Source organism: Canis lupus, chromosome 18, assembly GCF_003254725.2.
Source record: "Canis lupus dingo isolate Sandy chromosome 18, ASM325472v2, whole genome shotgun sequence".
NCBI lineage: Eukaryota > Metazoa > Chordata > Mammalia > Carnivora > Canidae > Canis > Canis lupus.
The window spans coordinates 12,514,777-12,542,588 of record NC_064260.1 but is presented as its reverse complement, the minus strand read 5'-3'; the positions used below and the strand labels follow the sequence as shown (position 1 = coordinate 12,542,588).

The window sequence follows — 27,812 nt, the reverse complement described above, 5'->3', positions numbered from 1 at the left end:
ACTCGGGACTTTCAGGTCTTCTGCTCACATCCAACAAGCTACTTGTCAGTCTGGAAGTCGAGTAAGATCTCAAGCCCAGGAACTGGCCCTTGGCATTGGAAGTCCAGTTGGAGTATTTATCTACTCCAGGAGTCGACAGCAGTGCTGGGGCCAGGGTGAGACGAGCAAGGTGCCTGGGGCGCAGACCATAAGGAAGTGTTTGCTGTCAGTTTAGTGCCCATAGCAGGTGTCAACCTGTGCTTACATCACTTACATCACCCTTCCCGAAGTGCTGGGACCTGGGTGCTTTGCTTGTCTCACTCTGGTCTCATTCCTGTGGGGAAATTCCAATTACAGTAATGATGAGATGACTTCTCGTTAGCAGAAACGGAAGTGTGACAAAGCTACGTGTTGGCCAGGACGCAGAGCAGCAGGGTTACTCACACTGTGGGTGTGGGTGTTCGTTGGTACCTCCACTTGGGGAACAATGTGGTATCGGGTAGTCAGTTTGCAGAAGTTCATACCCTATGTTTCAGCAATCCCATTCCTTGGTAGGACTCTTGGGGCCAGGTTTTGTGCATGTGCCTATACAAGAATGTTTTTTTGAAGCATCAAAAGCAAAATGGCCAAATAGATGTGATATTTATGGGAAGAAAGAGTTCCATACAGATATTACATATGGATATTAACATTGGAGAATGTGTTGCAGATCGAACTTCAACAATAAATAAATAAGTAAATAATAAATAAATAAATAAATACCACCTGAAGAGAGAGAGGAAAAAAAAAAAACATTGGAGAATGAGGGCTACCCAATATGGACAAATCTCCAAAATGTAACGTTGAACCAAATAATCAAAGATATGTACCACGTGCTATTATTTATCTGAAGTTTGAAAACAAGCCAACATATATTGTTTGTATGCCTGCATTGTAACGATAATTATTGCTAAATGTGTGAGTTTATCCCCAGGAAGGAGGGTAACGGATGGAGCAGGTGTGTTCCTGGGGCACCAGCAGTATTTATCATGTTTCATTAAGGTCCTGAAGTTGATGGCATAAGAAACCATGTTTTCTTTCCGCGGCTGCTGGTGGGCAGAAGGGTGCTTATTATATTATTCTCTATTATTTTTATATGTACAAGATATTCCATTTTTAAAAGCTGAGATTAAAGGCAAAATGAAAGATTTTTTAAAGATTCAACAAAAGAAGCATGGGTGGGGGGCTGTCTCTCTTGAAAGAAAAGAAGAGGGGAGGAGAGGGGAAGGGAGGAGAGGGGAAGGGAGGGGAGGCGAAGGGAGGGGAGGGAAGGGGAAGGGAGGAGAGGAGAGGAGAGGAGAGGGGAGGTGAGGTGCAGTAAATGAAGCCACTGACTCTGGGTTTCGGTTCAGGTCCTGGTCTCAGGGTCATGGGATGGAGCCAAGCACCAGGCTCTGGGCTCAGCATGGAGTCTGCTTAAGACTCTCTCTACCCCTCCCTCTACCCCTCCCGCTCATGCTCTCTTTTTCTCTCTCAAGTAAATAAATAAATCTTAAAAAAAAAAGGAAGGTAATATCTGTATATGCATCTTATCAGCAAAACTGAATTATCTACCGCCAGACAGATGTTGCAGCCAGTTTCACTACGGATCTTCCTCGACTTAAGGTGGGGCTGATAAACCCATCACAAGCTGAAAATTTCATAAATAGAAAATACATTTAATACATCTAGCCTACCCAACGTCTAGCCTGCCTTTGCGGTGCTGACAACACTTACACTGGCTGACGTTGGGCAAAGTCATCTGCCACGCAGCCCGTTGTACCATGAAGTGCTGAATGTGTCATGTGACTTACTGGGCACTGACTGGGGCTGCCCCCAGCTGTCCCGCCCAGCATCGGGAGAGAGGATCTTCCCCTTACAGGCTAACCTGGGGAAAGATCCAGTACAGAACCCAAAGTTTCAGGGAATCCCTGGGGGGCTCAGGGGTTTAGCGCCTGCCTTCGGCCCAGGGCGTGATCCTGGGGTGCCGGGATCGAGTCCCACATCAGGCTCCCTGCATGGAGCCTGCTTCTCCCTCTGCCTGTGTCTCTGTCTCTGTCTCTCTCTCTGCCTCTCATGAGTAAATAAATAAAATCTTAAAAAAAAAAAAAAACCAAAAAGAATCCAAAGTTTCTGCTGAATGAACGCCTATTGCTCTGGCACGTGGAGAGGTTGGGACATCCTCAGTGGAGCCAGCCAGCGGCCAAGGTGAGTCAGGTCATCTGTGGTCAGCCACTCCCCCGGGGACTTCCGGGACACGCAGATGTCTGCGACACCTTCTGAAACCACCTGCCCCCTCCCGGCTCAATCCCAGTAGTGTCTATATTCACCGCTGTTGGACCCTGGCATTGGGCTACCAGGGTGGATCCAGATCATCTGGCCCAACTGGTGGTGACAATGAAACTCTTAGAGCTGGACGCTTTGCAAGCCCCCCAGGTCCCTAAATCGGGCGCTTTGGGGATGCTGCTAACCCGAGCGGGGAAAGGGGGGCTGGCAGCCCAACGGGGGCCTCTCCCCCACGCGGAGAAGAGATGGGCCGAGGCCGGGGACTCACGGATGCACGCGTAAGGGTCGGACATGGCCTTGAGCGGGTCCCTGTAGAAGAGGGGCCTGCAGCGGTCACAGTGCTGGCCCTCGGTGTTGTGGCGACAGGCTTCACACACCCCTCCGCTGCGGCCGCCGCTGCTCAGGTAGGCCGTCATGTCGAAGTGACAGCGGTCAGAGTGGCTGTTGCAGCGACAGGCTGAGGAAGGAGGGGGCGGTGAGAGATGGGCCAGGCCCTGGGGGACACCGCGTGGCCCTCCCAGCACCAGTCACCGCAGCCCTCATCGCTTGTTAGAGCTCCCCCAAGTACACACAGATGAGCACAGGTGCTTTCAAAGGATCTTTCTGGTGCTCTGATTCTGCCCATACACTGTTATATGTGTTCCTTGAGTTTAGTATTTGCTTTTTTTAAAAATACATATCAAATGAAAAAAATATATATCAAATGAAAAAGGTAAATCATGGGGATCCCTGGGTGGCTCAGTGGTTTAGTACCTGCCTTCAGCCCAGGGTGTGATCCTGGGGTCCCAGGATCGAGTCCCGCATCGGGCTCCCTGCATGAAGCCTGTGTCTGTCTCTCTCTCTGTCTCTCATGAATAAATAAAATCTTAAAAAAAAAAAAAAAGTAAATCATTTGGAGGCTCCAGAAGGCCTGGAGTGTGATTTTGTTGTTTTCCACTAAAGAAGACTTTCTCTGGCTTAGGCTTTGTAAACTTGACTTCTTATATCATCGGTTCTGCAGGGCCCAGGACTCTCAGATAAGCTGTCAGCTGGCGCCAGCCTGCTTCTCCGTCTCTATGGGCAGGAGAGCGAGAAGAGTGGCTGCAGGTCACCTGCAGCCCAGCTGGGCTCAGCCAGAGCAACAGGGCAAGGGACCTGGCCTGTCCTGGTGGTGAAGTCTGTTGGCGCTGCGCCTTGTTGGGTTTTCCGTGTAAACAGCAAGATCTCAGGCTCTGTTGGGCTAGGTCTTGCCAGCTGTGACTCTCATGGATGGGATGTTTTCATGAGAGCTCTTCCGGGCACCTCTCACTCCCTCACAGCCTACTTCCCCACCTCCCCACCACCCCAGCCTGGGAGAAGAAGCTGAGTAAGCAGTTTGTAGGGAAGTCCATCAAAATTCAGAGGCAGCGGACACATTACAAGAAAACCTTCTCCCCTATTGGCCTAAAAATTTGACCAAAAACACAGAGAGCCTGTTAGACGTGGTTCTAGTCTGTCCTATGTGTTTAAGACCACCATTTGCTTCGACGTGGAGGGACCTGGAGGGTATTATGCTGAGTGAAGTAAGTCAATCAGAGAAGGACAAACATTATATGGTCTCATTCATTTGGGGAATGTGAAAATTAGTGAAAGGGAATAAAGGGAAAGGAGAGAAAATGAGTGGAAATATCAGTGAGGGTGACAAAACATGAGAGACATCTAACTCTGGGAAATGAACAAGGGGGAGTGGAAGGGGAGGTGGGCGGGGGGTTGGGGTGACTGGGTGATGGGCACTGGGGGGGGGCACTTGGCGGAATGAGCACTGGGTGTTATGCTGTATGTTGGCAAATTGAGCTCCAATAAAAAAATTAAAAAAAAAGAAACAACAAATACCCACCTTAAAAAAATAAAAATGAAAGAAAAATAAATAAATAAAATGCATCTAATGGGGACACCTGAGTGGCTCAGTGGTTGAGCATCTGCTTTTGGCTCAGGGCGTGATCCGGGAGTCCTGGGATTGAGTCCTGCATCAGGCTCCCTGCAGGGAGTCTGCTTCTCCCTCTGCCTAAGTCTCTGCCTCTGTTTCTCTCATTAATAAAATTTTTAAAAGTCTTAAGAAAAAAAAAAGACCCAGTTCATGGGATGTATGATTACTCAGGAACACAGTAGGGATATCTGTACCAGACCTGGGGTTTGCCCGATGCTGGAGCGGCACGTCCCCACGGATGCCACCATTACGTGGCTCTGCCCCTCCTCTAGAAAGGGACCACATGACATGCATAGTGTCTCATTTTGTAAATTAACATTCATTTTTGGTGCAAAGGTTTGGGAAGTCGGTATTCTTCTATGGGAGGTCACCGGAGACGTGAAGCTATCCCAGAGCTGGAGCTCGGAGCCCGGGTCATCACCCCTGCTGCCTGCAGCCCCACTGAAATGAGCTACACGATCTTCAAGAGAAGGAAGTGCAGAGCGCCCTGGGTGCAGGCCGAGAACCTTCTCCGCATACCTCTGCAGGTGCTGTCCTGGGGACCCTGCTCCCGGCCTCCACGGGGCGTCCTGGAAGAAGTCCTTGCAGCGCTCGCAGTTCGGGCCGTCTGTATTGTGCTGGCAGACGCACCGACCGTGCACCTGCGTGTGTGAGAGGAGGACGTTGGGGTTCTTTAAGTGAAAAATGAAATAGCAGGTCGGGCACCTCTCCAGGTCTCAGTTTTCCTTGGTAGTGACAACACCAACCTTGACTATCTTTTATTATTTGCTTACCCAGCTTTTAACTTGTGAAAAAAAAAGCAGGATGTTCGGGAAACACTTGCAGTACATTTCTTGGCCTTTCTGAATTCTAGTTTCAGGGCAACAGATTGCAGCCCATGGCACAGGGACAAACAGGATGGGGAGAGAGAGAAAGAGAGAGAGAGAGAGAGAGAGTGTAGGGGGTGGTTGAGGAGCAAAGGGGAAAAGAGGGAATTAGAAAACAAAGAAACTGGAGAAAAATGTGTGATTCTCTGGGTTTTTCTGAAAACACCCTGTATGTCCAAATTCAAAGACAGAAGCTCTATTTCTAGGGAAATATGAGGCAGCTGACAGGGAAGGTGCAAGAACTTCGGCCTCCAGCCTTGTCTGATCGTGGCTAATACTTTAAAATTATTTCGTAAAAAATAATAAAATAAAATAAAATAAAATAAAATAAATTTCGTAGATGCACTCTCGGGACTCTGTGAGAAAACACAATCCTTCTACTACATCACTCTTTGAAGACTCGTCCCAAGCCGGGAAGAGGTCAGGATTAGGACTCATTGTGCCCAGGGCAAGAATGAAGAGGCCGTTTTTACAGTGGTGGGTGACACTCAGGCCTCCTGGCACAGAGTACGGGCTCTGTACCTTCAAGAAATGTTTGTGGGATGACAGGTCCTTGACACCAAAGTTCCATTCCCTATAAAAAAAAAAAACCAAGTACACAAAGAAGGGAGCTCCCCAGAAATCATGAACTATACACGCCGCTCATGACCTCCTCTGTAGCAGGATCCACAGGAGACCCCAAGGCCCCCGCCCCTAGCTGCTGGAATGACACCTGCCCCAATGCAAAGCTGTCGCTTGGGCCGTGGATGCCCACGTAGGGGTACGACAGCCCAGGGCAGCAGGTGTGCCAGGCCGCTGCTCCTGGGGTCGCGGGGCAGCTCACCATGCCGGGCAGGCTGAAGACGTCTCCGCGGGCCTCCTGCACCGGGTCGCACTCGCTGGCGTGGCCGTTGCAAAAGCAGCTGCCCCGCACCACCATCGCATGCACAGCATAGTAGTAATTTTCAAGGGCATCCTCTTCCCTCCTTCCAAGCAAAGTATCCCCCAGGGTGTGGAGTTTGGTAAAGTTTATCCGCAGGTTTGTTAATGTCACAAGCTCTAGAGAAAGCGACACAGTCAAGCAAGGCACACTTAGGTGGCATCATCAGGTCAAGGCATCTCTCCCCGCCCGACGTCCCCAGTGCACTGTGGACACGCAGGGACGAGGAGGGCTCCCAACACGAAAGTTTTAGGAAGGCGTCGGTGCCAAAACACAGAGCGCAATTCATACCCTGGATGTCGGGGCTGTAAGGGTTTTCGATGTCAAAGCTGGGATCCAGAACCTTTAAAACGACCTGTAAAACAGACGTAGGTGAAGGTATAAGCATCGCACGCCAACAGCAGGGTTAAAGATGCGCGCACAGAAGCGTGTTGGCCGAGCCACTGCCTCCCCCCGCGTGGGATACAGATTATTATTTGAGCTCTCACGTGACTCTGAGTGCCAGGGATGAAAATGAGTGAAAGATCTTAAATAGTCATTCTGGCTCTTCATGGCCAAGTGGTTCGTAAAGACAGAAGTCCTGACAGCTCCTGCCCGGGGTTGGGGTCGAGGGATGGGATCACAGTTCAGCAGGTTGTCATCAATCTGGGTCTGGCAGCAAATTCTAGAGCTGCCTTCGGCCACCAATTCTTTCATTCTACCCAATAAAATAATACCTCCCAGGCCCACTCATCCTCTGACCCTCTGCCAGTCACCAGCTTTGCTCAGGGGAAGCTCCTGGCAGATTCCGTCTGGGTGGTGGTTTAGCACTAGGGGTGCTGCTAGCCTGTCCCAAGGGTTAGCAACAGATGCTCCCTCCTCTGGGTGCTCGTGCCCTGGTGCCCAGCCTGGGTCTCGGTCTCCACTCACTCTTAGCCGAGCACCCTTGTGCAGAATCATTCTTCTTTGCTTTCTTAAGTAGGCTCCACACCCAGCGTGGAGCCCACCATGGGGCTTGAACTCACGACCCTGAGATCAGGACCTGAGCTGAGATCAAGAGTCCAATGCTCAACCGACTGAGCCAGCCAGGTGCCCCCCGTAGAGTTATTTCCTATGAGGCATTTACTATCTTCCTGAGTTTGAAATGAATACAGGGCTCATTTCAATTTAGACACGTTCATTTTAAAACAACAACAACAACTCAAGTTATAGTTCAGTAAATGCTACCTAAATTTTCATTTAAATGAACCACATTAGCAAAAAAGGTATAATTTCTATCAGGGAAATCCAAGAATGGAAATGCTACCTCGCCACCAGTTGAGGGTTCGATATCCGAGTATTTGGAGTCACAAACAAGGTCTCCCACTCCCTGGGCCTGGCCCGATGTGATATTGGGAAAGGAAGCAGCACAGTCTTTTGCAAAATATTTGAGCACTTTCCAGGTGTGTCCATAGTCTGCGGAGCGTTCAACTAACATTGCAGCAGGCCGAAAAGTCTAGGAAAACATGAGGTAAACTTGTAATGCTTCACAAAGGCAGGTTTCATTATCCGCTTCAGACTGAATATTTATATTTCCCCATCTCCATTTTCCAAACTTTATCTTTTAAAACCTATCATACAATGAGCACAAAGAGACTGGAAATCTCTTTCCAATCAGGGGGCAAACTTTGATGAGTGTCTACTTCGCCTAGAATTTGGTTCTGTTTAAAAGATGTGTGTGGGCTCTGTGAATTATTCATCGAAGGAGGAGAGGATATCAGTTTTTTAAAAGCCACTGTAATTGATATTTTACAGCAATTTGTATGTGGTTTTCTTTGACCAGAACACTTTTCTCTGGCAAATTCCTCCAAAATCTGCCAAGAAGCGTATTCTGATTCCTTAGAGCAGAGTTCACCCCATTACGGAACCTGCTAGCATTCGGCTCACATGTCAGTTCCTGCACTTATCATTTTACACTATGATTTAAAATCTCTTTGTATGTTTGTATCCTTGACCAGACTGTGCGCTCTTTGAGGGCAAACACTTGTGGGGCTTTTCCCCACACCTTTTAAAAATTTTATTGTCATTTTTTTATAACCATAACTCAGCTTCCAGCCTGATGACAAATTAGAATTTTGATGAATGATTTGGGAATGAGTACAGCAAAGGGTTTCTCTGGCTTCTAACTATGCTTAGTAAGGATCCTTTCATTTTTCTACCTTTTCCAATCACAACCTTTCTGTAATTCCCTAAATAATTTCCACTTTCTGCCTTTTTCTCCTGGAAAGTATTTTTCTAGTTCTTGCAGCCCCTATCATCCCACTGCTAGGTGGTTTCCTTTCTGCTCTATCTTGTAACTCTCCTTCCCTTTCCTTTCCCTTTCCTTTCCCTTTCCTTTTTTCCTTTCCTTTTTTCCTTTCCTTCTTTCTTCTTTCTTTCTTTCTTCTTTCTTTCTTCTTTCTTTCTTTCTTTCTTTCTTTCTTTCTTTCTTTCTTTCTTCTTTCATCTTTTTTCTTTCCTTTTTCTTTTTTGTTAACCACCTAAGTGATTCATTAATGAGCATTGGGGTTTTTGTTTTTGCTTAATTTTGTTGGTTTTGTTTTCCAAAACCCTGACCCTGTTTGGTCAGGGACCAAAACCCAAATGACACAGCATGAGTAGAGATTTACAAAGCCTCCTGTGCTCTGCCAGGAGCAAGGAAGTGAAATCCCAGGCGAGCCCACAGATCTGTACCTTAAAGGTCAGAATAAGGTGGCTGAACTGAAATAATGCCTCTAGGTCCAATCTGATGCTGACATGATCAACACCTACGGAAAAATCCAGAAAGAAGAAAATCAGTGATTTTAAGAGGCCCCTATTGACTACGTTAATCCCTCCCTGTGGCTTGTCTATAATAAGCCCCCTTGAAATCACACGGCTGGGGATCAACACTCTTTCCTAGTCTTTCCCAGTTGTTCCCCATGACACTGCATGCCCAGGAGAAAGGCTGTTTGGGAGCAAGCTAGGTTTCTCCGGACCAACTGTGCCCACATCCAGGTTACGGTGGCCGTGCGCATGGCCACTGTGTGGCAGTATTACCACCAAGGGAACTCTGGGCCACTCCCCATAGGTGGAATGCAGGGGCTCGTTTTTTCTGGACTCACCTCTTGACTGCATGGAAATGTGATGCTAGCAACCCAGAGCCTGGTAAAAATTGACACACCCTTTTCGTCTAGCAGCTGCTTAACGGTCACTTAGACTAGTTTTATTGCCACTTAGCATAAACCACAGCCTGGACTATTCATTCCCCTTGGAGTCCTCACTCCAAGGGGAATGAATCTGCAGCTCCTCTGTGACCATGGAGGAGAAAGAAGTATCCTGGCCAGGGCTTTGCACGGAGATGGTCAGCTGCCATTCACCCAGCCGGGATGGGGGCGGGGGGTCGGCCCAGTCTGGACATGATAGAAGCCCTGATCGCTGTAAGGTGGCACAGTCCAGTAGGAATGGGAGTCACTTAAGATTTTCTAGAGGCCACATGTAAAAAAGTATAAATAAGCAGGAAAAACTAATTTTAACGTATTTAATCCAATATATCAAAACTCATTTTAATGTATTTAATCCAATATATCAATCCAAAATATATAACATATAGTCAACATTTTAAAAACAATAAAAATGCTTTATTTTACTATTGATAATGCTTCATTCCCCACCCCCACCCCCAAACTAAGTCTTAGAAATCTGGAATGGTTTTATGCTGCTGGCACATCTCAATTTGGATCAGCTACGTGGTGAGTGCCCAGGAGCGCGTGTGGCGAGGCGCTCCAGTACCAGAGAGTACAGCTCTGAGAGCAGTACCTGGGCTGCAATGAATGGGAGGCAGTTTTTTAATTGGAGAGTAAATTCCTTGGGAAGGTTTGGTCTGAGTGAGCAGCCCCATTCCTGGCTCCGGGTCAAGGGCTCCTCACCCTTTCTAGAATGGACATTTCCTTTCCCCCCTCTCAAAAGTTCTTGGCTGAGAACCCTTATTCTAGGCAATCAGCTTTGACAGAGGGGCATTCTTTCTGTGAGGAGATGGGGAACCTATGCAGGACAGGTGGTTTAAAACAGGTGTTAAGCAAACATGGCATCCGGGAAGGCAGGTGGCTGTTGAAAGGCCACCCGACACGTACTAAGGAAAGCCCAACTAGATATTATTAACTAGAATCCAAAGTGAGCTGGCCTTCTAGTAGACACCAATCACGTGCTTGTCCAATGGATGGCAGAGAAAAACAGCCTCATATAATGCTTGCCCTCTACATTATGCTCCTACGTTATAATTCCCACACTCCCCTAACAGTCTAAGATCCCCTGTGGGAAATATATTTATGGGATTGTAGCCCCAGTACAACATATAGAGATGTGGTGAATGGAATCATTTCATGGGCTGAGGGTTCCAGATTGGTGTTGAAGAAGAGCCATCATAAGTGAGCCAGCCTCCATTCATTGAAGCACAGAATACCCAAGGCTGGGGTGGGATGTGAGGAACCCCTGTGGGGTCCTGATCGGGGCACCTCAGAAATAGAGATACTCAGGGCCAGCATGAGCTTCAATACCATAATTGTTCATGAACAGAGAAGGGCATAAATCCAAGAAGGGAAGAACTTCAGCCAGTACCCAACTACCCTTTCAATTCGATTTTTATATGAAAATATTTGGCTTGAAGCAAGAAATGAAGTGTTCTTTTTCTCTCTCCCTGCCTGTGCTGCAGAAGGAAAAAAAGTACATGGTAATAACTCTCAGATTTCCCCCGGGGGGCTGTTGGTTCCATTTACACCAGTGTGTTTTATATTAGGCTTCAGTTACCAGCACCTTGTAAGTATCCCTTTTTTCTTTCTTTTTTTTTTTTTTTTTTTAACAAAGAACAAAAGGATGCACAGATATTGTCTTCCTGCACATGGAAAGAGTGGAGCCCTCTGAGTTATGTGCTTAAATACACTTTGAGTTCTCTGGAGGAAAGTCACCTTTCCTGGAATAAAAATAAAGTCTGTTCTTTACATTTTCCATGGATGCTGTTGCACTCCAACGGGACGCCTTGCTGTGAATTCGTTGAGATCATACAGAGAGAAAGACATCTTATTAAAAGTGCAAAGAAATGAAAACCTGGGAAGGAACTTAATCATACCATTTTCTGATTGCCACCATTTCTTTTCTCTCTCTGGTTCAAAACTTGTAATTACATTCTCGATGGTGTGGCTGCGGGATTGGGTGTACGGGTCATATGGAAATCTCGAGTCACAGACGAAGCATTTTTGCTCCCCCTGGAAAAGACCATCATTTAAATAAAAAATAAAGGGTCATAATTACTTATTGTTGACCTGAATCTGAAAACAAGCTGTACTTACTATATTTGTCTTTCAATCTGGCTAAAAATAAAAAGCAGAGGAAATAACAAGACATCAATTTTTCCATCAATAGGTACTTAACTACAATGACAAACGCAATAGAAATGTGACCCAGAAATTTTATAAATTGATACATTCGGGATAAAAAATGCAAATTTATGTGGAGCTCATTTTTTTCTTCTACAAGAGGCAGATGATCTGGAGATTATGTTAAACTGTAGAGAAATCATCAGGATGTGGTCTTTGAGTAGGAATTACTTTCTTTAGTCAGAAGTTGAGTATTTGGCAAAAAATTAACAAAATTGGCCACCAAATTAACAAAACACTTGGCCACCAGGTTATCTGCAACCATCCTTTTTCTCTCAGACATAGTTTCTGGCAGAAGAACTTCCAGGATCAAAACCCCTATGTCAACATATGTGGTTTTCATAGAAGATTCTCATCCAACTCATAACACAGAGGCCTGCCCCCCTTTTCTTGCAGACTAGAAGGTCTTATTAGTGAATTGGAGCTACCTTACTTGGTAGTAAGACCTGCAAAGGTTGCAACTGCCAAGACTAGCCTTTGGGTTTGCCTAATTTAATGTGCCTACTTGTAGCTGTACTTACTTAACACTCCTAAGGAAATCCCCCAGGACTTCCAAAGGACTGCCAATGGCCCACACAGCTGGTCCTGGCTCATACTTGCAGGACTCTGGAGGAGCCTTTTTGCAAAGCTTCCAGGAAGCAGGCAGAGGGTGTTTATGATAACCCTACATCAGAAGTTGCCTACAACAGCAGATGCGCTGGTGGGTATTCAGCAAACTCTGACTTTATGCCTTGACCATGGCTTACAAGGGCTACACAATCTGACCAGGGCCACCTCTTTGCCTTTCCCTCTATGGAGTCTCCCCTTGATTCACTTGACTGGAGCTACACTCACTTCTTGTTCTTCCTTGAGTTCACCAGGAACTCTGCTGCCTTACAGTCTGGACACAAGCTCTTCTCTGCTTCCCTCTCCTTTATTTCCCTTCTTTCAGGTCTCTGTCTAACTGCTATCATCTCAGAGAGGTCTCTACCTAAAATACTCTCACCTCCCCATCCCTCATGCCTCTGCCACTCTCTATCCTTTACTCTGCTTTGTAATATTTTTCTAAGCCCTTATCACTACTTGAGACTATAGTATACTGTTGTTGTATTATTGTCTGTCTCCATCATTAGAGTTTTAGCCTAATTAGGGTGAGAACTTTGTTTTATATAAGGTTGTATCCTCCTTGCCTAGAACAGTGTCCGGCACTTAGTAGATACTCAAAAAAAATCAGTTGAACGAATGCGTGGTGATTTTAATGGCTATTTCAGCTAACATCTGTCAAAGTAAACCTAGCCTTTCAAGAGGTCCATATAATCATCTTAGAATCACTGGCCACCATAAGTCTTATACTTGAAAAAAAAAATGCTTGGAAAGTAAGGAGCAATGGAAGTGAGATCTATTCTGCATATGGAGAGGCTTGCCCCAGACCTGTCCTAAAAGAGCAGCAGAAGCCCTATGCTTCCATCAAAAGATATCAAGACTTCAAAAAATTTCCAGTAATACTATGGAAATTATTGGGGAAAGTATTTAACTTTGGGGTTTATTATGTAAACATTTTAGAAGCACAGTCTTTGATGGACCTGGCTACAAAGGATGCTTAGTTGTGGTGATTGGATATGGGAGTCCCAACTTGGGTAACACTATGGGTCAATGTTGACTTGAAACTTCCGAGAAGAATGTTTGGCTTGGTAGCAATTTGTTAGATGATAGATAGGGGAAAAATTATCTTCCATGGCACACAAACGTTTAAGTAGGTTAGTACTGGTAGCCCAGATCTTTTGAGAATTTTTTTTCCAGCTCTAAGGTTTAAAAATTTATGGGATTCTCAAGACAAAACAAACCTTGAAGTTTGATTTACTTCTATCTTTGGAGGTGTGACTTTGAAAGATAGGAGTATCAACTCCTAATTATTGTCAGGCTATGTCATGAGTTGGCTATGGCAACAGCAAGCAAATGCCAGTGGTTGAAGAACAAAATGGGTAATGCCAACATTGGAGAGTTTCTACTATTAGTGATGAGAACTATTTCTTTTTCCAGAGAACCTAGAATTAGTAAAGTCACTTGAGGGACCATCCATCCCACCTGGCCTAGAATTCAACAAAACTTCTACAGTGTCATTTCCTTGCACATGTAGAGAATTTGCCTTCTGACACAAGTACTTCCCAAACTTAGAACAGTGCTAAGTGCTCAGGTATTGTCTCTACTTATTTATAATCATCCTCTTTTACTAGAAACCAATTAGAATACAAAGCATTTCCCAGAGACCTCCAGGAGTTGCTTTCAATGAACAATACATGGAAAAGCCTGGACCAGTAATATTGGGCTTATGTCCAACTTACTTCCTGTACATCCTCTTTCAGAAGGGGTTGACGTGATTGCCCTGGGCTTCTGGGCAGGTATGATACTTACATGACCTTGGATGCTTATTCTTCTCCCAGAGTACCAAGAAGGAAGAAACTATTAAGTAGCTTGTCCTTACATAAAATTGATTTTTAAGGGGAAAAAAGGCACTAAAATATGTTCATGTTGAGATCTTATGGCCTTAATGCAAGACAATTTCCAAGTGGCATTGGGATCCAACGTTCTACAACCTCTGCCCCCTCTCTACCCCAGACAGGACAAGGAGAACTCACATTCGACATAATGGCCTTGAGACCCTGAGGGATCATCAGTTCTCACTGGTGGGTCAATTAAATCTACTCTCTGGGAATCACTAATGCAATTAAGTAGAACAGTACGTTGTGTAGTAATTCCCTTCAAAGACTGAACCGAGGAGACTTTTCTGTCTAATTCTAAAAGTAAAAAGAAATAGATGAAGCAGATCTTCCCTATTTTCTGATCCATCAAGTTTCCTGGACTTGGAATTATATCACCTGTGCCTCTGATGTTCAGGAGAGTGATGTGTCCTCCTTTTGTGTTGCCTGGCTGGCCCCTGATGTACTCGGAAAAATCTAAGTAATTGACTCAATAATGTCCCAACAAATAACCCAAGACCTAACCCACCTCAAGGTAGCCGAGGATGCAGTATTTCTGGGCTCTGTCCAGCCCGCAGGTAGAAGAAGCTGTGAGCTGTGCGCCACGACCCACCAGGAGATTGCCAGTGGTAGGATGACAGGCGCCCCTTTTGCATTCATCCTGGGCCTTCACGTAACTGAGCAACCCTTGAACACAACAGACACAGCTGCATAGAAGGCAGTCTAAGTGTAGCAGCAGAAGGCTTAAAGAAGCAACTGGTTAAGTCGCAAGGTTAATAATCCATTTATTTTTTAATTTTGAAAAGATTTTATTTATTTATTCATGAGACACACACACACACACAGAGGCAGAGACACAGGCAGAAGGAGAAGCAGGCTCATCTCAGGGAGCCTGACTTGGGACTTGATCCTAGGGTCCTGGGATCATGCACTAAGCCAAAGAGAGATGCTCAACCTCTGAACCACCCAGGCATCCCAGTCCATTTATTTTTAAAGCCAGTTCTCTTGGTCATTAAGACCCTAGTTGCGGATGCTGTTGGTGTCCTCCACCTAATGGAAATCTCTAGCCTGCCAGGTTATACCATCTGCCTTCATGTCCCTATCTGGGCCAGCCTGTAGCTGGTGACTAATGGATACACAGTTCAAAAGGCTGGCACCAGTGCCTCGGGCTGGGAGCAACTCTGTGGTGCAATTTTTGCTCAGAACCTTTCACAGGAGGAGGTGGAAGCCCCACTCCAGCTGGGACCACATCCTGTCTCCTCTCTCCGCATTCTCTTATTTCTCAGAGCCCTCTCTCAATAAATCACTGACATATGAATCCCTGTCTCAAGCTCTGCATCTAGGAAACTTCACCCAAGACAGCCCATATGTACTAGAAATTCTCTGCGTATCATTTTTAGGGCAAACAATAGAAACTAATGCATAGACACAGGGAAGGAAAAATCTTAATCCACCTTTTATTCCTATTGTTCCAACTGGTACAAAATCATCTGGAGAATTTAAGAAATCCTTGGGAACTAACTTTCTCCTAAAACATGTAAATTCAATTGGTCGCCTTTATAACCTGAATTGTTGGGTTCAGACTCACCATGGAACAAATCGTGCTGCTTTGGGGTATAGTGAGAGCTGGAGTCCCAGACCGACACAAATATGCCCAAACTGATTTTTGAGGCACAAAGGCAGTTCACTGGAGGAAGGGTATTCTTTTTCAACATATAGTGCTGGAGGAATTGGAGAGCCATAGGCGAAAAAAATAAAAAAAAGAACTACAACCAAAACCTTACACCTTCTACAAATATGAACACAAAATGGGTCATGGACAGAGTAATATATAAAACTGTAAGGCTATACAACTCCCATAACACATGGGAAAATGTCTTTGAGGCTTAGGACTAGATGAAGAATTTTTAGGACAACAAGAACATGATCCACCGAAGGAAAAATGAGTAAATTGGACCTCACCAAAATTAAAACTTTGCTAATTACATGGAGTGAAAAAAGCCAATTAAAAGGTTATATACACTGCATGGCTCCATTTCTTGAATAACAAAATTATAGAGATGGAGAAGAGATTTGTGGTTGTCAGGGATTAGGGAGGTAGCGTGGAAGGTTTGGATATCAAAGGGTAGTAGTAGGGCTCCTTTAGGGTCATGGAGCTGCTTCGTATCTATGGTGATGAATACAATTGCATAGAATTAAAAACACCCACATGAGCGCATGTACAACTGGTACAATCTGAATAAGGTCAAGGGCTATAACAATGTCCATTCCCTGGTTGTGATACTGCACTATCTTCATGTGAGACATTACCATTGGGGGAAACTGGGTGAAAGGTGGATGGGATCTCTCTGTAGTCTTTCTTATAGCTGCAATAATCTCACGAGAACCTGCAATAATCTCAAAATAAGAAGTGAAAAAAACCCAAGGAATCCTCTGTCCCTTCAAAATCACCCCATCAGCCTCTGGATGGTGAATCAAGTAAACCCGACACCCTAAGATAATATGCACCTCTATGGCCTGCTCCAGCTGCTCTTAGATACTTTTCCCTTGAAACATGAAGATTTATGCCAAGCCCTGATTCCAGCAGACAGGGAGTGAGAGGGATGGGCATAAAATGGAAAATTATTCCTATACTGTGAAATAGGCTTGGTTTCTCTCCAGTTTTCTCAATTGTGAAACTATAAGAATTTTTTTTATGGTCTTGTTTTGCATTTAATGGATTTATTTCCTTCAACTTGTCCTCCCCAAAACAGAAGCTATTGAAAAGTAGGGTTTTTTTTTCTCTTATGTCTGCATTCCCCACATGACCTATTCTATTCATCTGGTCATTTTGTGGTTATTTTCAGGAATTAATACCTAGATCATAGTTTTATAGCTAAAAAATATGGTACATAATGTCTCCTTCCAGACAGGATACCAAATATCAGGTTTGACAAGGAATTTTCTGGCTTCATTCTCATTGCAGAGATTACTATTACTCCAAAACAAAGGCACAACATGCTTTCTCCTTCTTGAAGACAGAGTTAGCACCATCACATATTTTCACTTTATTATATAATAAATGATCCTAGGTTGGTTAACATGGATTTTTCCTTTTATTCACCCAGAAATCCAAACCTGGATCTCCTTTTATTTGCTAGACCTCTAGGATACATAACCAATCAGAAATTTGGACTCCCATAAACAGAGACTTTTAAAGACAAGGTCAGGTATAAAAATCTCTGCTAATGCTATGTGTGGATTAGCTAAGACTTCCCTTCCAGGGATTTATTCTAGACAAGTTCCATCCTGAAATTTTTTTATTGGAATTGCTGCTTTAGAGATTTAACATGTTTTTATAACCTGACTTGGCCTAACTTGTTTGATCAGATGTGTACTTTTCAGAAATAAAAGTATCTTAGGACTTAGGGAGACTAAACTATTATGCATGTAATATTCCAAATGCAAATATGAATTTCCGGCCTCAAATACTTGGCAAAAAGTGGCTAGCAACATAAGCAGTTAAAGCTTCATGCCTGAACACAGATAACCTTAGCAATACTCTTCCTGGGTGGAAGTTTTCAACTGTCAGATGATCACATTAGCAACAGGTTGGAATGGATTCAGAGAATCCCGATGCTTATGTCTTGAGAGAGTCAATGCATTCCTCAAAAACAACATGTAACTTGGAGATAGGATCTGATTAAACATAAACTTAGATCTGGTCATTTAAAGAAAATGCACAGCAAATGTTCTATAAAGTGAAGGATCATTTTGTAGAAATAACCTTTATTAGGTAATCTCTCATTTTGTATATTGTTCTCATTTTTTAAAACACGTGAGACATTTTCATATACCTTAGAGTTCCAGAGGCTGTAAATACACACACATACATTATTTATTATGGGCAAGAAAACTTAAAAAGAATGCATGTTCGACAAGGTTTATACTTTATATCCAGTTCCTAAAACCTGGGGCCAATGCAAGTCCCCAATCTTTCTTAGTTAGGATATAAGACAAAGTGCTTAGGCACCAGTTTTTAGATAAATGCCTGTGGTTGAACTACAAACCAGAAAATGCCAAAGCCAATGATGTGGGATTAACCTGGTTGGTAGTTTGACTGATAGGAAATCCTAGAGACTTTGGTTAGATCAGGGTAAGCTTACATTTAGAAACCCAGAATCTACTGCAGTGAGGTCTTTTTGTTTTCTTTTCTTAGATTTTTTTAAAAAAAGATTTAATTTATTTATTCATGAGAGACATACACACACGCACACACAGAGAGAGAGACAGGCAGAGGGAGAAGCAGGCTCTTGCAGGGAGCCTGATGTGAGACTCAATCTCAGGATCCCAGGATCATGACCCGAGCCAAAGGCAGATGCTCAACCACTGAGCCACCCAGGCATTCCTAAGGTTTTTAAAAGTAATCTCTACACCCAACGTGGGGCTCAAACTCAAAACCCCAAGATCAAGAGCTGTGTGCTCCACCCGCTGAGCCAGCCAGGTGCCCTGAGGTTTTTTTCCACTCCAGCTAATTTGGTTTTGAAGATCTTTCATCCTGAGACAAAGGTCTCCTGATTGAGGAGGGGTCTCTGAGCAACTGTGTTGTGGTTTTGAATCTTTGCAAGGTGTGGGGAAGTTATCCTCTATGGAGGTTCAGTGATCCTCAATGGTTGCTTCTGATATTGAACACAAGTTCAGTCCCAAAGAGAGCATCCGAGGCAGATGTAGATTGAAACAGCACTTCTCTGACCATCTGAGGCCAGATCTAAGTTACATTGTCCGGGAGGAGGCAGTGTAAGGATCTCTGCTCCCACCGGCCTGCAGCTCACCTCTCCAAGGCAGACAATTTTCAACAGAGGACAAATGAGCATTTGCTATTTTGAGCTGTTCTCCTTCTCTCCACACCCCCAGCAAATCTAACTGGGAGATTGCCTCAGGGTCTGGGAATCACAAAATTTAAAAATGAGCTTCTTCAAGTTTGCTACCATGAAGAAATTCAGCATGAATCTTTGAAGAGAAGATCCTAAGCAGTGTAGTTAGTACTGAGTAACCAGAAGCAGGGCTATTATAGAAAAGTTAGGATCAAAGAGGGTAATTGCTGGGAACATCCTCTCTATGACGAATGTAAATTATTCTCAGCCTATTAAAGATGGCAGAGGCGTGGAGGATTTGGCTGTTTAGCAGAGAGCTGCTGCTGCTTACTCACTCACAACAGGGAATTTTGCCTGTAAATTCTTCACAAGACTTCATTACTGGGACCAGTGCTCCATTCACAACACGCCTCTCTTTAAAAATGAAAATGCATTCTATTTGTAAATTAAGAATCTGAAAGTATTTTTTTCTTTAGTATCTTACTTTACTTACTGCTGATAGTAATATTCCATTAAAGATGATTGAAATAGCTATGTGTGGATAGTAAAGATGTTGGAGTAGAAGTTTCTAGTTGCTTGACACAATCATGCAACAGAAGAACCATGAAAATACACAGTAGAATGGGGAAAAAAAAGAGATGGATATGTTTAAAAAAACATATTCACTAAATATTTTAGATATTCAATATCTAAAATTTTATTTTCAATAAAAGTAGAAAATGGATTTTGACAACGAATACTCACCAAGGTGCCAAAAGAGGGCCAGTTGAAATTGCATTCTTTCGTCAGGAAATAATTAAATTCAATTTTGCTAGGTTAAAAAAAAAAAAAGGGAGGTTAAGTTTCAGTCACTGATAGAATCAATAATTGCCACCAATTTTCAATGATTCGAAAATCTGATTATTCTTTAGGGACACAAAACATCTACAGTGCCCAATTTCTCAAAAAATAAGAGCGTATAAAATTTTTCACCAGTATTTGTTTTCTATTTTTTCGAAATTAGAGAATGCAATCGTTTGTAGGCACTAATACAAACCAAATATACTTTCCTTTGCTTATTTTTGTTTTAACCTTTTTTTGTCCTCTTATTAATCTAGGAAAAAAGTTCAGTTACAGCAATCAATATGCACTCATTATTGAAAACATAGAGAAGTTCAGACAGGCGGAGTGAAGGAATTGTTAGCGGTAGGGCTACCTCCCAGAGGAAGGGGGTTGGTATCTTGCCACACGCTCTCCCATCCTGCTTCCCTTGCACATAAGTGTTTTCCAAAAACGATGATACTGTATGTTTCAAGCAATACCTCCCAGGCATCCCTTTGTACCAGCAAATATAATTCTATGTCGGTCATTTTCAACCCAGTGAGGAAGGGACATTAGGATCACCTGTGTCTCCATTCGTAGGTTCTGCTGAGTCCCTCTAGATAGAGCTCCCCCCCCCTCACTGTGTGGGGAAGCCTATACGGGTGGGAGTGTACACATGCCTGCAGGGGGTGGAGGAGAGAAGGTAAAATACCCTCCTGCATCAGGTTTTTGAATTACCGGATAGTATTGCTCTGAAGGCAGGAGCCAGAATTTATTTAATGAATCCCCTACTGGCTGATACGGACTGTGTGTCTAATATGTTCCTGTTATAGACATTTTTGCTAAATATTTCTTCATATTGCTTTAATTTCCCCCCAGGATATACTAAATGGAGTAGAAATAACAGATCAAAGAGCATGTGTGTGTTTGGGTGTTTACGTGTATGTAAACGTGTGTGTGTGTGTGTGTGTGTGTGTGTGAAGCTGTCAGTGTTACTGTCAACCTGGGATGCCCGGGTGGCTCAGTGGTTGAGTATCTGCCTTTGGCTCAGGTCATGATCCTGGAGACCCAGGATCGAGTCCCGCATCGGGCCGCAGGGAGCCTACTGCTCCCTCTGCCTGTGTCTCTGCCTCTCTCTGTGTGTCTCTCAGGAATAAATAAATAAAATCTTTAAAAACAAAATGTTACTGTCAACCTGCATGCGGACATCTCGCCCCAGTGCACACGCTCACTCACAGCCTATGGGAACACCTGCTCACCTGTGCCCTTCCCAACACGGAGTGTATAACGAATTTTTAAAGCTTTATCAATTTAAAGAGCAACAAATTATACCTTGTTGTTATTATTTTAATGTTTCTATTTGGATAGCAGTGAGCGTAAAAATGCTTTTCCATGTATTTAAGGTGACAATTATTTCTGCCTTTCAACCTTCAAGGCCTTTCCTAGCCAACTCTCTGCTTTCCCCCAGCCCCACGTTGAGTCGGTCTAAGCCAACGTGCCTGGCTCTGCGCTGGCACCTGCTTCTGCCCTAGACCCTCTTCTCCTCTCTCTCTCTCTTTTTTTTTATGCTGAGAGGTTTTCTTTTTTCTTTTTTCTTTCCCCCCTTTAAAGATTTTATTTATTTATGCATGAGAGACACACAGAGAGAAGCAGAGACAGAGGGAGAAGCAGGCTCCATGCAGGGAGCCCGATGTGGGACTCGATCCCACGTCTCCAGGATCGGGCCTTGGGCCCAAGGTGGCGCTAAACCACTGAGCCACCCAGGCTGCCCCAGACCCTCTTCTCATGCCATTTGCTCCCCCCTTGGATGCCACCCACCTAAACTCAAACACCAGCATCCTTAGGAAGTCTTTTGTTTAAATGCCTGATTTTAGGTGAATTTCCTTCTGTGATCTACGTTCTTCCCCCAGCCTGGGCTTCATTTGGGGGCATCTGTACGGGTCACCTGAGCACTTTTTCTAGGTGGTGCTTTCTTATTGCCTTTTCCTCAGTCGGGGCATGAGGCTTGGGTCACTCACTCAGCTACACTTCTGTCTTTTGTCTTTTTAAAAATGTTATTTATTCATGAGAGACACACAGAGAGAGACAGAGACACAGGCAGAGGGAGAAGCAGGCTCCTTGCGGGGAGCCCGAAGCGGGACTCAATCCCAGGACCCCGGGATCACGACCTGAGCGAAAGGCAGAGGCTCAACTGCTGAGCCGCCCAGGTGCTCCTCCGAGCAGTTTTCATCCCAGCAATGTAATGAACCGTGTGATACTAAGGAAGCCTTGTCCCCCCAAGTGCTCTGCAAAAGGCATTGGGTTCACATGATCGTTTGCTCCTGTGGTCAGCACAGCAGTCCTCCTTCTTTCTGTCTAACCCCGGGTCCTTAGAATTGTGTCATCTGCAGCCCTCCCACCTTCCCAAAGGAGGGAGACGTTAGCCCCTGGTGGGTGACTGGAAGCAGTCTTCCAGCTTGGAATCTGCCTGTGAATGGATGGATGTCCCCCTGGAGAGGAACAGGGATGCTGGTGATATTGGCTGCATAGTCCTGCTGGCCTTCAGCAGCCCAGAGACTACTCCTTTCAAGGCCTGAATTGCAGGCCATGCGTGTACACCGTGATCTCGCCGAATTCAGCTTCTCTGGTTATAGAGCATAATATTTTCAGACTTTGCTCATATTGCCCATTCTTATTAAAAAGGATAACCACGTTATTCGTCGTCCTGCTTTTGACAAAACGAAGCATGCAGGTGGGAGTTCTGCATCCAGGACAAGATCAGGATCGGGGAGTTTCATCAAAAGTATAGCTGAGAGGCACCTGGGTGGCTCAGCGGTTGAGCTTCTACCTTTAGCTCAGGTTGTGATCCCAGGGTCTTAAATAAATCTTAAAAAAAAAATTGTTAGGGGGAGTGCCTGGGTGGCTCAAAGGCTGAGCGCCTGCCTTCGGCCCAGGGGGAATCAAGCCCCACGTCAGGCTCCCTGCATGGAGCCTGCTTCTCCCTCTGCCTGTGTCTCATGAATAAATAAATAAAATCCTTAAAAAAAAAAAACTGCTGGGAATCTTCTCAGTCTGAGAAGTATCTTCAAGTGACAGCCAATATAGTACGAGGAAGTGAGCCCCCCACCCCGCATGCATCAGCCAGGTGCCAGCCTGACCTGCCCCGAAGAAGAGAGGAGGAGCACCAGAGGGGACCCCAAGCGAGGCTGGAATAGATTCCATTCTCTTATGATAATTGCTCAACAACTATCACCAGTTTCCCAGTGAGGACACGAATGACGCATCGCCAAGCTCATCGCTAATCCCCCTGCTGGCTGAGCACCTCCACGGCCCTGGCTGCACCTCAGAAACCCCTGGGCAGATTATTTTTCTCGTGGCTTCTTTTTTAAAATACTTATTTATTTTATGACATAACACACATAACATAAAATTTGCCATCTTGACCATTTTGAAGTGCACAGTGACACACGTTCACATGTGTTTAGGATGCTCCCCAGAGGATTCTAATATGTAGCAGGGTGGGGATGGGGGGAGAACTGCCCATGGCCGGTGAACACCTAAAACTCATTAACTTGCCAACACACCTACTCTCCTCTGAGATTCCATTCTAGTCCATCAATGGTTCCCAGGACGCCTGGGTGGCTCAGCCGTTGAGCATCTGCCTTCAGCTCAGGCTGTGATCCTGGTCTCGGGATCGAGTTCCGCATCGGGCTCCCTGCAAGGAGCCTACTTCTCACTCTGCCTGTGTCTCTGTGTGTCTCTCATGAATAAATAAATAAAATCTTTTAAAAAAAATCAATGGTTCCCATACTTTGCTGCACATTAGAATCACCTGGTGAGCTTTACACATCCTGCTGCCAGTGAACATTTTATACCAATCAAATCAGAATATTGGTGGGGCGGGGGGGGGGGTGGCGGGGTGCGGCAGGAGGAGGATGCCAGCTGTAGGTTTTGTTTTTTTTTTTTTTTTTTTTTTAAGATTGTAGGTGATTCCAATATACAGCAGTTTGGGAGCCACTGGCATTACCATGGCCCAACTGGCTTAGGCCAGAACCTAGGGGGTCGTCCTTGATTCCTGGCACACTTCCAAATCTGAATTTGATCTCATCTCCTTAAACAATAGTTCTCAAAATGTGGCCCGTGGACTTAACACAGACCAGATCATCCTAGTTTGCCTGGGAGTTTTCTGGTTTCAGCACCAGAGGCTCCCAGGTCCTTGGAATGCCCTTTCATCTGAGCAAATCCAAATGTTGGCTACCGTACTAGATTGGCAGCATCAGTGTCACCTGGAACTGGCCCAGCACAGGACCCATTGATTCAGAAAGTCTAGGGTTGGGGCCCAGCACTCTGTGCATTTACAAAGCTCTCCAGATGTGTCTGATGTGAGCCCAAGTTGGAGAAGCACTGCCCTCAGTAACTCCCCAGGTCCACACTCTGAAGATCAGAGCTGCTGTTGCTCTTAGGGACGGCAGTAACACCCCACAAGAACCTACCCTGTGGCACGTGCATTCCTAGCTGTCTGGGTGGCCCCCCATGTAAGGCACTGCAGGTCCAGGCAGTGGTACTGGAGGGACAGAGAGGGAGGGTGAGGGCACCCATCACTGAGCTCTGCCTCAGCTGATGGTCTCTGGCTGAATGTGCACGCTCTTCTTAGAGCTTGCTCGGTCAAGGCCTTCTTTTTCTGGTTCTCAATATCTAAAATGATTTTCCCAGTACAATAGAAGCTTTTTACATTGTTAATGAGCTTCCAGGGAGGAAACAGAAAAAAATAGGGTTAGTTTTCTTTCTTTCTTTTTTTAGTTTTCTTACTTTCTTTCATATATGAAGTCTCTCCTATGAAAGGTCTCATCTCAGGGCACTGGGGTGGCTCAGCAGTTGAGCATCTGCCTTCAGCTCAGGGTGTGATCCTGGGGTCCTGGGATCTTCTCCCTCTGCCTGTGTCTGCCTCTCTCTTTGTGTCTCTCATGAATAAATAAATAAACAATAAATAAATAAATCTTTAAAAAATATAAAAACATTTGCCAACTTAAAGTCATTGCAGGTTGCGTTTGTGTTAAAATATGTCAGCATCCAACCTTGATGTCAATTGCATGCATAAAATTCTAGCTTGATTTTTCTTACTGCCTCTTCCATGAACTTCACCTGATCTGTCCTGACTTGAAGATCTTTTATTTTATTTTTTAAAGATTGTTAAGATGTTCCCTGTTCATTACTTCTATCCCCACTCACTCAATTTTACTTCCTGAAATAGAACCTCCTTCCTTCTCAGTGTAGGTGGGTTATGGCTGATTATACTGGAAAGGCTGAGGCCCACATCAGCTTCCCTGCTTCTCACATGTGCCGAGGGTCCTCACAGGGTTGGTTTGCCTGGTGGAGAGCACAAGGTCTGCGGACATTTGTGGCTGTCACACAGGGCAGGGGGATCTACTGACATCTAGTGGGCAGAGGCCAGGTATTTGGCTAGAGAGTCTCCCAGGATGCACAGGGCACTCCGTCCTCCCCCAGGAAGAATTATAGGGCCCCAAATATCAAGAGTGCCCCTAGTCAGGGCCCTGTCACCCCTACCCTTTATATCCACAAGTTCCTCAGCTCTGATCCTGTTCCCTGTTTTCTGTTTCTCATTTGAGATGATCTAAGTCCCAAGCTAGATGAATGTTAAAGTATTCAGTCTGGCAACTTTTACAAATCCTGTTTTCTGAAATCACCCCAGCACCAGAAAATGCACGGCCACACATACTACCCATTTTCAGGGGTGGTGGTCATCACCCCCATACCTTCCTTCATCAGGCTTTCCATTTCACCGGTGTTGCTTTTCTGGTTGGTGTACCAGACCTGACCTTTGTGAAGCTTCACAGCGGCCACATACAATTTTTTCTTGCTAAATTCATTGGTGAGTTTAAATGATATTCGTAAAAGTAACTGGGATGAATAAACATACTATCACCCCTGATCTGGACAAAAAGCATGTAAATAGAGTCACCTGGGTGGCTCAGTTGGTTAAGTGTCTGCCTTTGGCTCAGGTCATGATCTCAGGGTCCTGAGTATCAAGGCCCGCATGAGGCTCTCTGCTCAGTGGGGAGTCTGCTTCTCCCTCTCAATCTGCCTCTGTGCACATATTCTCTCTCTCTCTCAAATAAAATCTAAAAAAAAAATAACTCATGGAAAAAAAGAAAATCATTTGTAAAAAAAAAAAAGAGCATGTAAATATATTTACAAAGGCGCTGGATGTATTTTGGTGACTGTTTAGCAAATGCCACTGGAGGACACTGGTCCTAACTTCAGTCAGTGTCACAATAAACAGTAAAATATGTGAAACTGCAATAACTCATTTCCCAGCATTGCTAATCGATTTTAATTTACTGACCACCAACATTACCACATCTGCCCTCACAAGATTGTCAAAGAGTTTCTTCTTTTGGTCAAAATGATGCGAAGGCAACAGATGGAGACGTGTGGGGGACTTAATGCCAAGCTGGCCAGCAGTGTCCAAACACTGTCCTAGGTAGACCCACGGGGGCAAACAGTGCGTGGGAAACAGCCTCTCTACAGCTTTCCTTCCGCGAATTGCTCAGTAGTCTCCAACACAGAGGATAATTATAATCCACATATTTACATTAGCCCTTACTTCTTTTTCTGGCACACTTCAAATGGGTGACATTAGACATTTTAAAATGACAGTTCTCATAGAAATCTTATGTTTGACTTTCCCTTATCTGTGTAACACGTGTTTTTTTCCACTCCCCTTACACCAGGAATCATTAGAGATTCCAACAGTGTTGCTTTCAATTGCATCGCAGTGAGGAATGCAGAACATGAAGCTATAAAGCTCACTTCCCTTAAATTAGAGTAGACACCTTGCTCTCCTTAAAACTCACTGCTTATATAGACCTAAGACACGAACAATATATTTTGAAGACAGGTCTACAGAATTGGAACATTTCCCCAACTGTCACAAGTTGTATCACCGTGGTAAAGTAAGTATTCACATAATACACAATTTAGATTGTGCAGTGGAACATGACATCGTTTGAAACTTCCTTTAAGGAACAGAAAACTCGAGTCACCGGCTGCACCCCACTGAACACTAAGCACCCCTTTTTCCCATCGGATATTGTACTGTGTGTACATGTTACCTGATAATCAGTCTGTGAAAGTAATGAGTATACTCCATGCTCTGGTATCTTATACTCTATGCTGGCTCCCCTCATACACAACAAATTCTGAGTTTGCTGATAGTTTCTCTTGATCCAAAAAATGCCAACTTGTCGGGGAGACAGAAGATGGGACTTACCGGGATTTGCCAGGCTGTGTCGAGAGGTGCAGGCAGCAAACAGGGTGTGTAAAGGCACACCTAGAGTGAGAGTCAATTTAAGTAGAAAACCTCTCCCCGAGGCACCTGCGGAGAAGGAGAAAAAAAAAAAAAAGATGAGAGGTATTCCAGAACCTGCCATAAAAGGCGATTCGTGAAATTACTTGCCTTAGGTTTAGACTTAGACATGCATTGTGCGCGTGCGCACACACACATGCACACACACACACGCACACACACCTTGTATACAGAGGGAAAGAGCTCTATTTTACAGCAACTGTTCTTCATCTATGTGCCAGACTTCTGAAAGCAATGGCTGGGAGGGGTTGAGATCAGGGTTACAGCAACAAACTGCAAGATTCCTACCAAATCTGTGACTAAGTGCCAGCTGCCCCTTAGCCGCTCCAACAGTGTGAAATTAAGAAGGCTGGACTCAAAGAATCAGAGGCTCACACTGGGCTCCCCAAAGCAACCAGGGTGCCCTGCTCTCTTGAGCAACTTGTCTGTGGGAGCAGCTCCAAGTTCCTTTGGACCAAAGCCGCAGGTACATTCAAACACTTGCCATATGCATACTTACTACTTGCATACTTTACTCCCCCTGGAGAAGAGTGTCTGAGATACACGGGTGGTTTTATTATTCACTAACTTGTGTAGTCTTTTGCTTGCACATCCGACTTTGCCTTCAGATTCCAGGCCTCTGGTGGTATGGAGAAAAGAAAGTGCCTGATGAAACTCACAGAGAAAGAGCGAGACGCTCCATGGAGTACTTCGGCTCCTAGAATTTGAGTAATAAAACTTGTCCTCTACAAATGCAGCATTGAGACAAAATTAACTAGCCCATTTCCCTGACCGGTACTGACATCTGTCAATGAGAAGACGTAGCAGAAAAGATCAGTCTTTCAGCATTCACTCAGCTTTGAAACTCTGTTTTTCACCTTTACCCAGATACTTTGGTAGCACATGCTCTACTGTGGAAGTTCTGGAAATACTATC

At 44.7% G+C, this 27,812-nt stretch overlaps 1 protein-coding gene across 1 annotated transcript in view; it reads right to left on the bottom strand.

The window, feature by feature from the left end:
* The window catches only part of LAMB4 (laminin subunit beta 4), a 98,909-nt gene extending 72,017 nt beyond the window's left edge, over nt 1-26,892 (bottom strand). Inside the window, 11 exon segments of the mRNA XM_035701297.2 lie at nt 2,552-2,740; nt 4,748-4,766; nt 4,768-4,869; nt 5,918-6,132; nt 6,305-6,368; nt 7,299-7,487; nt 8,705-8,778; nt 11,115-11,250; nt 14,407-14,564; nt 19,475-19,541; nt 26,802-26,892. Of these exon segments, the coding sequence (XP_035557190.2) occupies nt 2,552-2,740; nt 4,748-4,766; nt 4,768-4,869; nt 5,918-6,132; nt 6,305-6,368; nt 7,299-7,487; nt 8,705-8,778; nt 11,115-11,250; nt 14,407-14,564; nt 19,475-19,508 (1,180 nt within the window). The 5' untranslated portion in view covers nt 19,509-19,541; nt 26,802-26,892.
* Between the last annotated feature and the right edge of the window lie 920 nt (nt 26,893-27,812).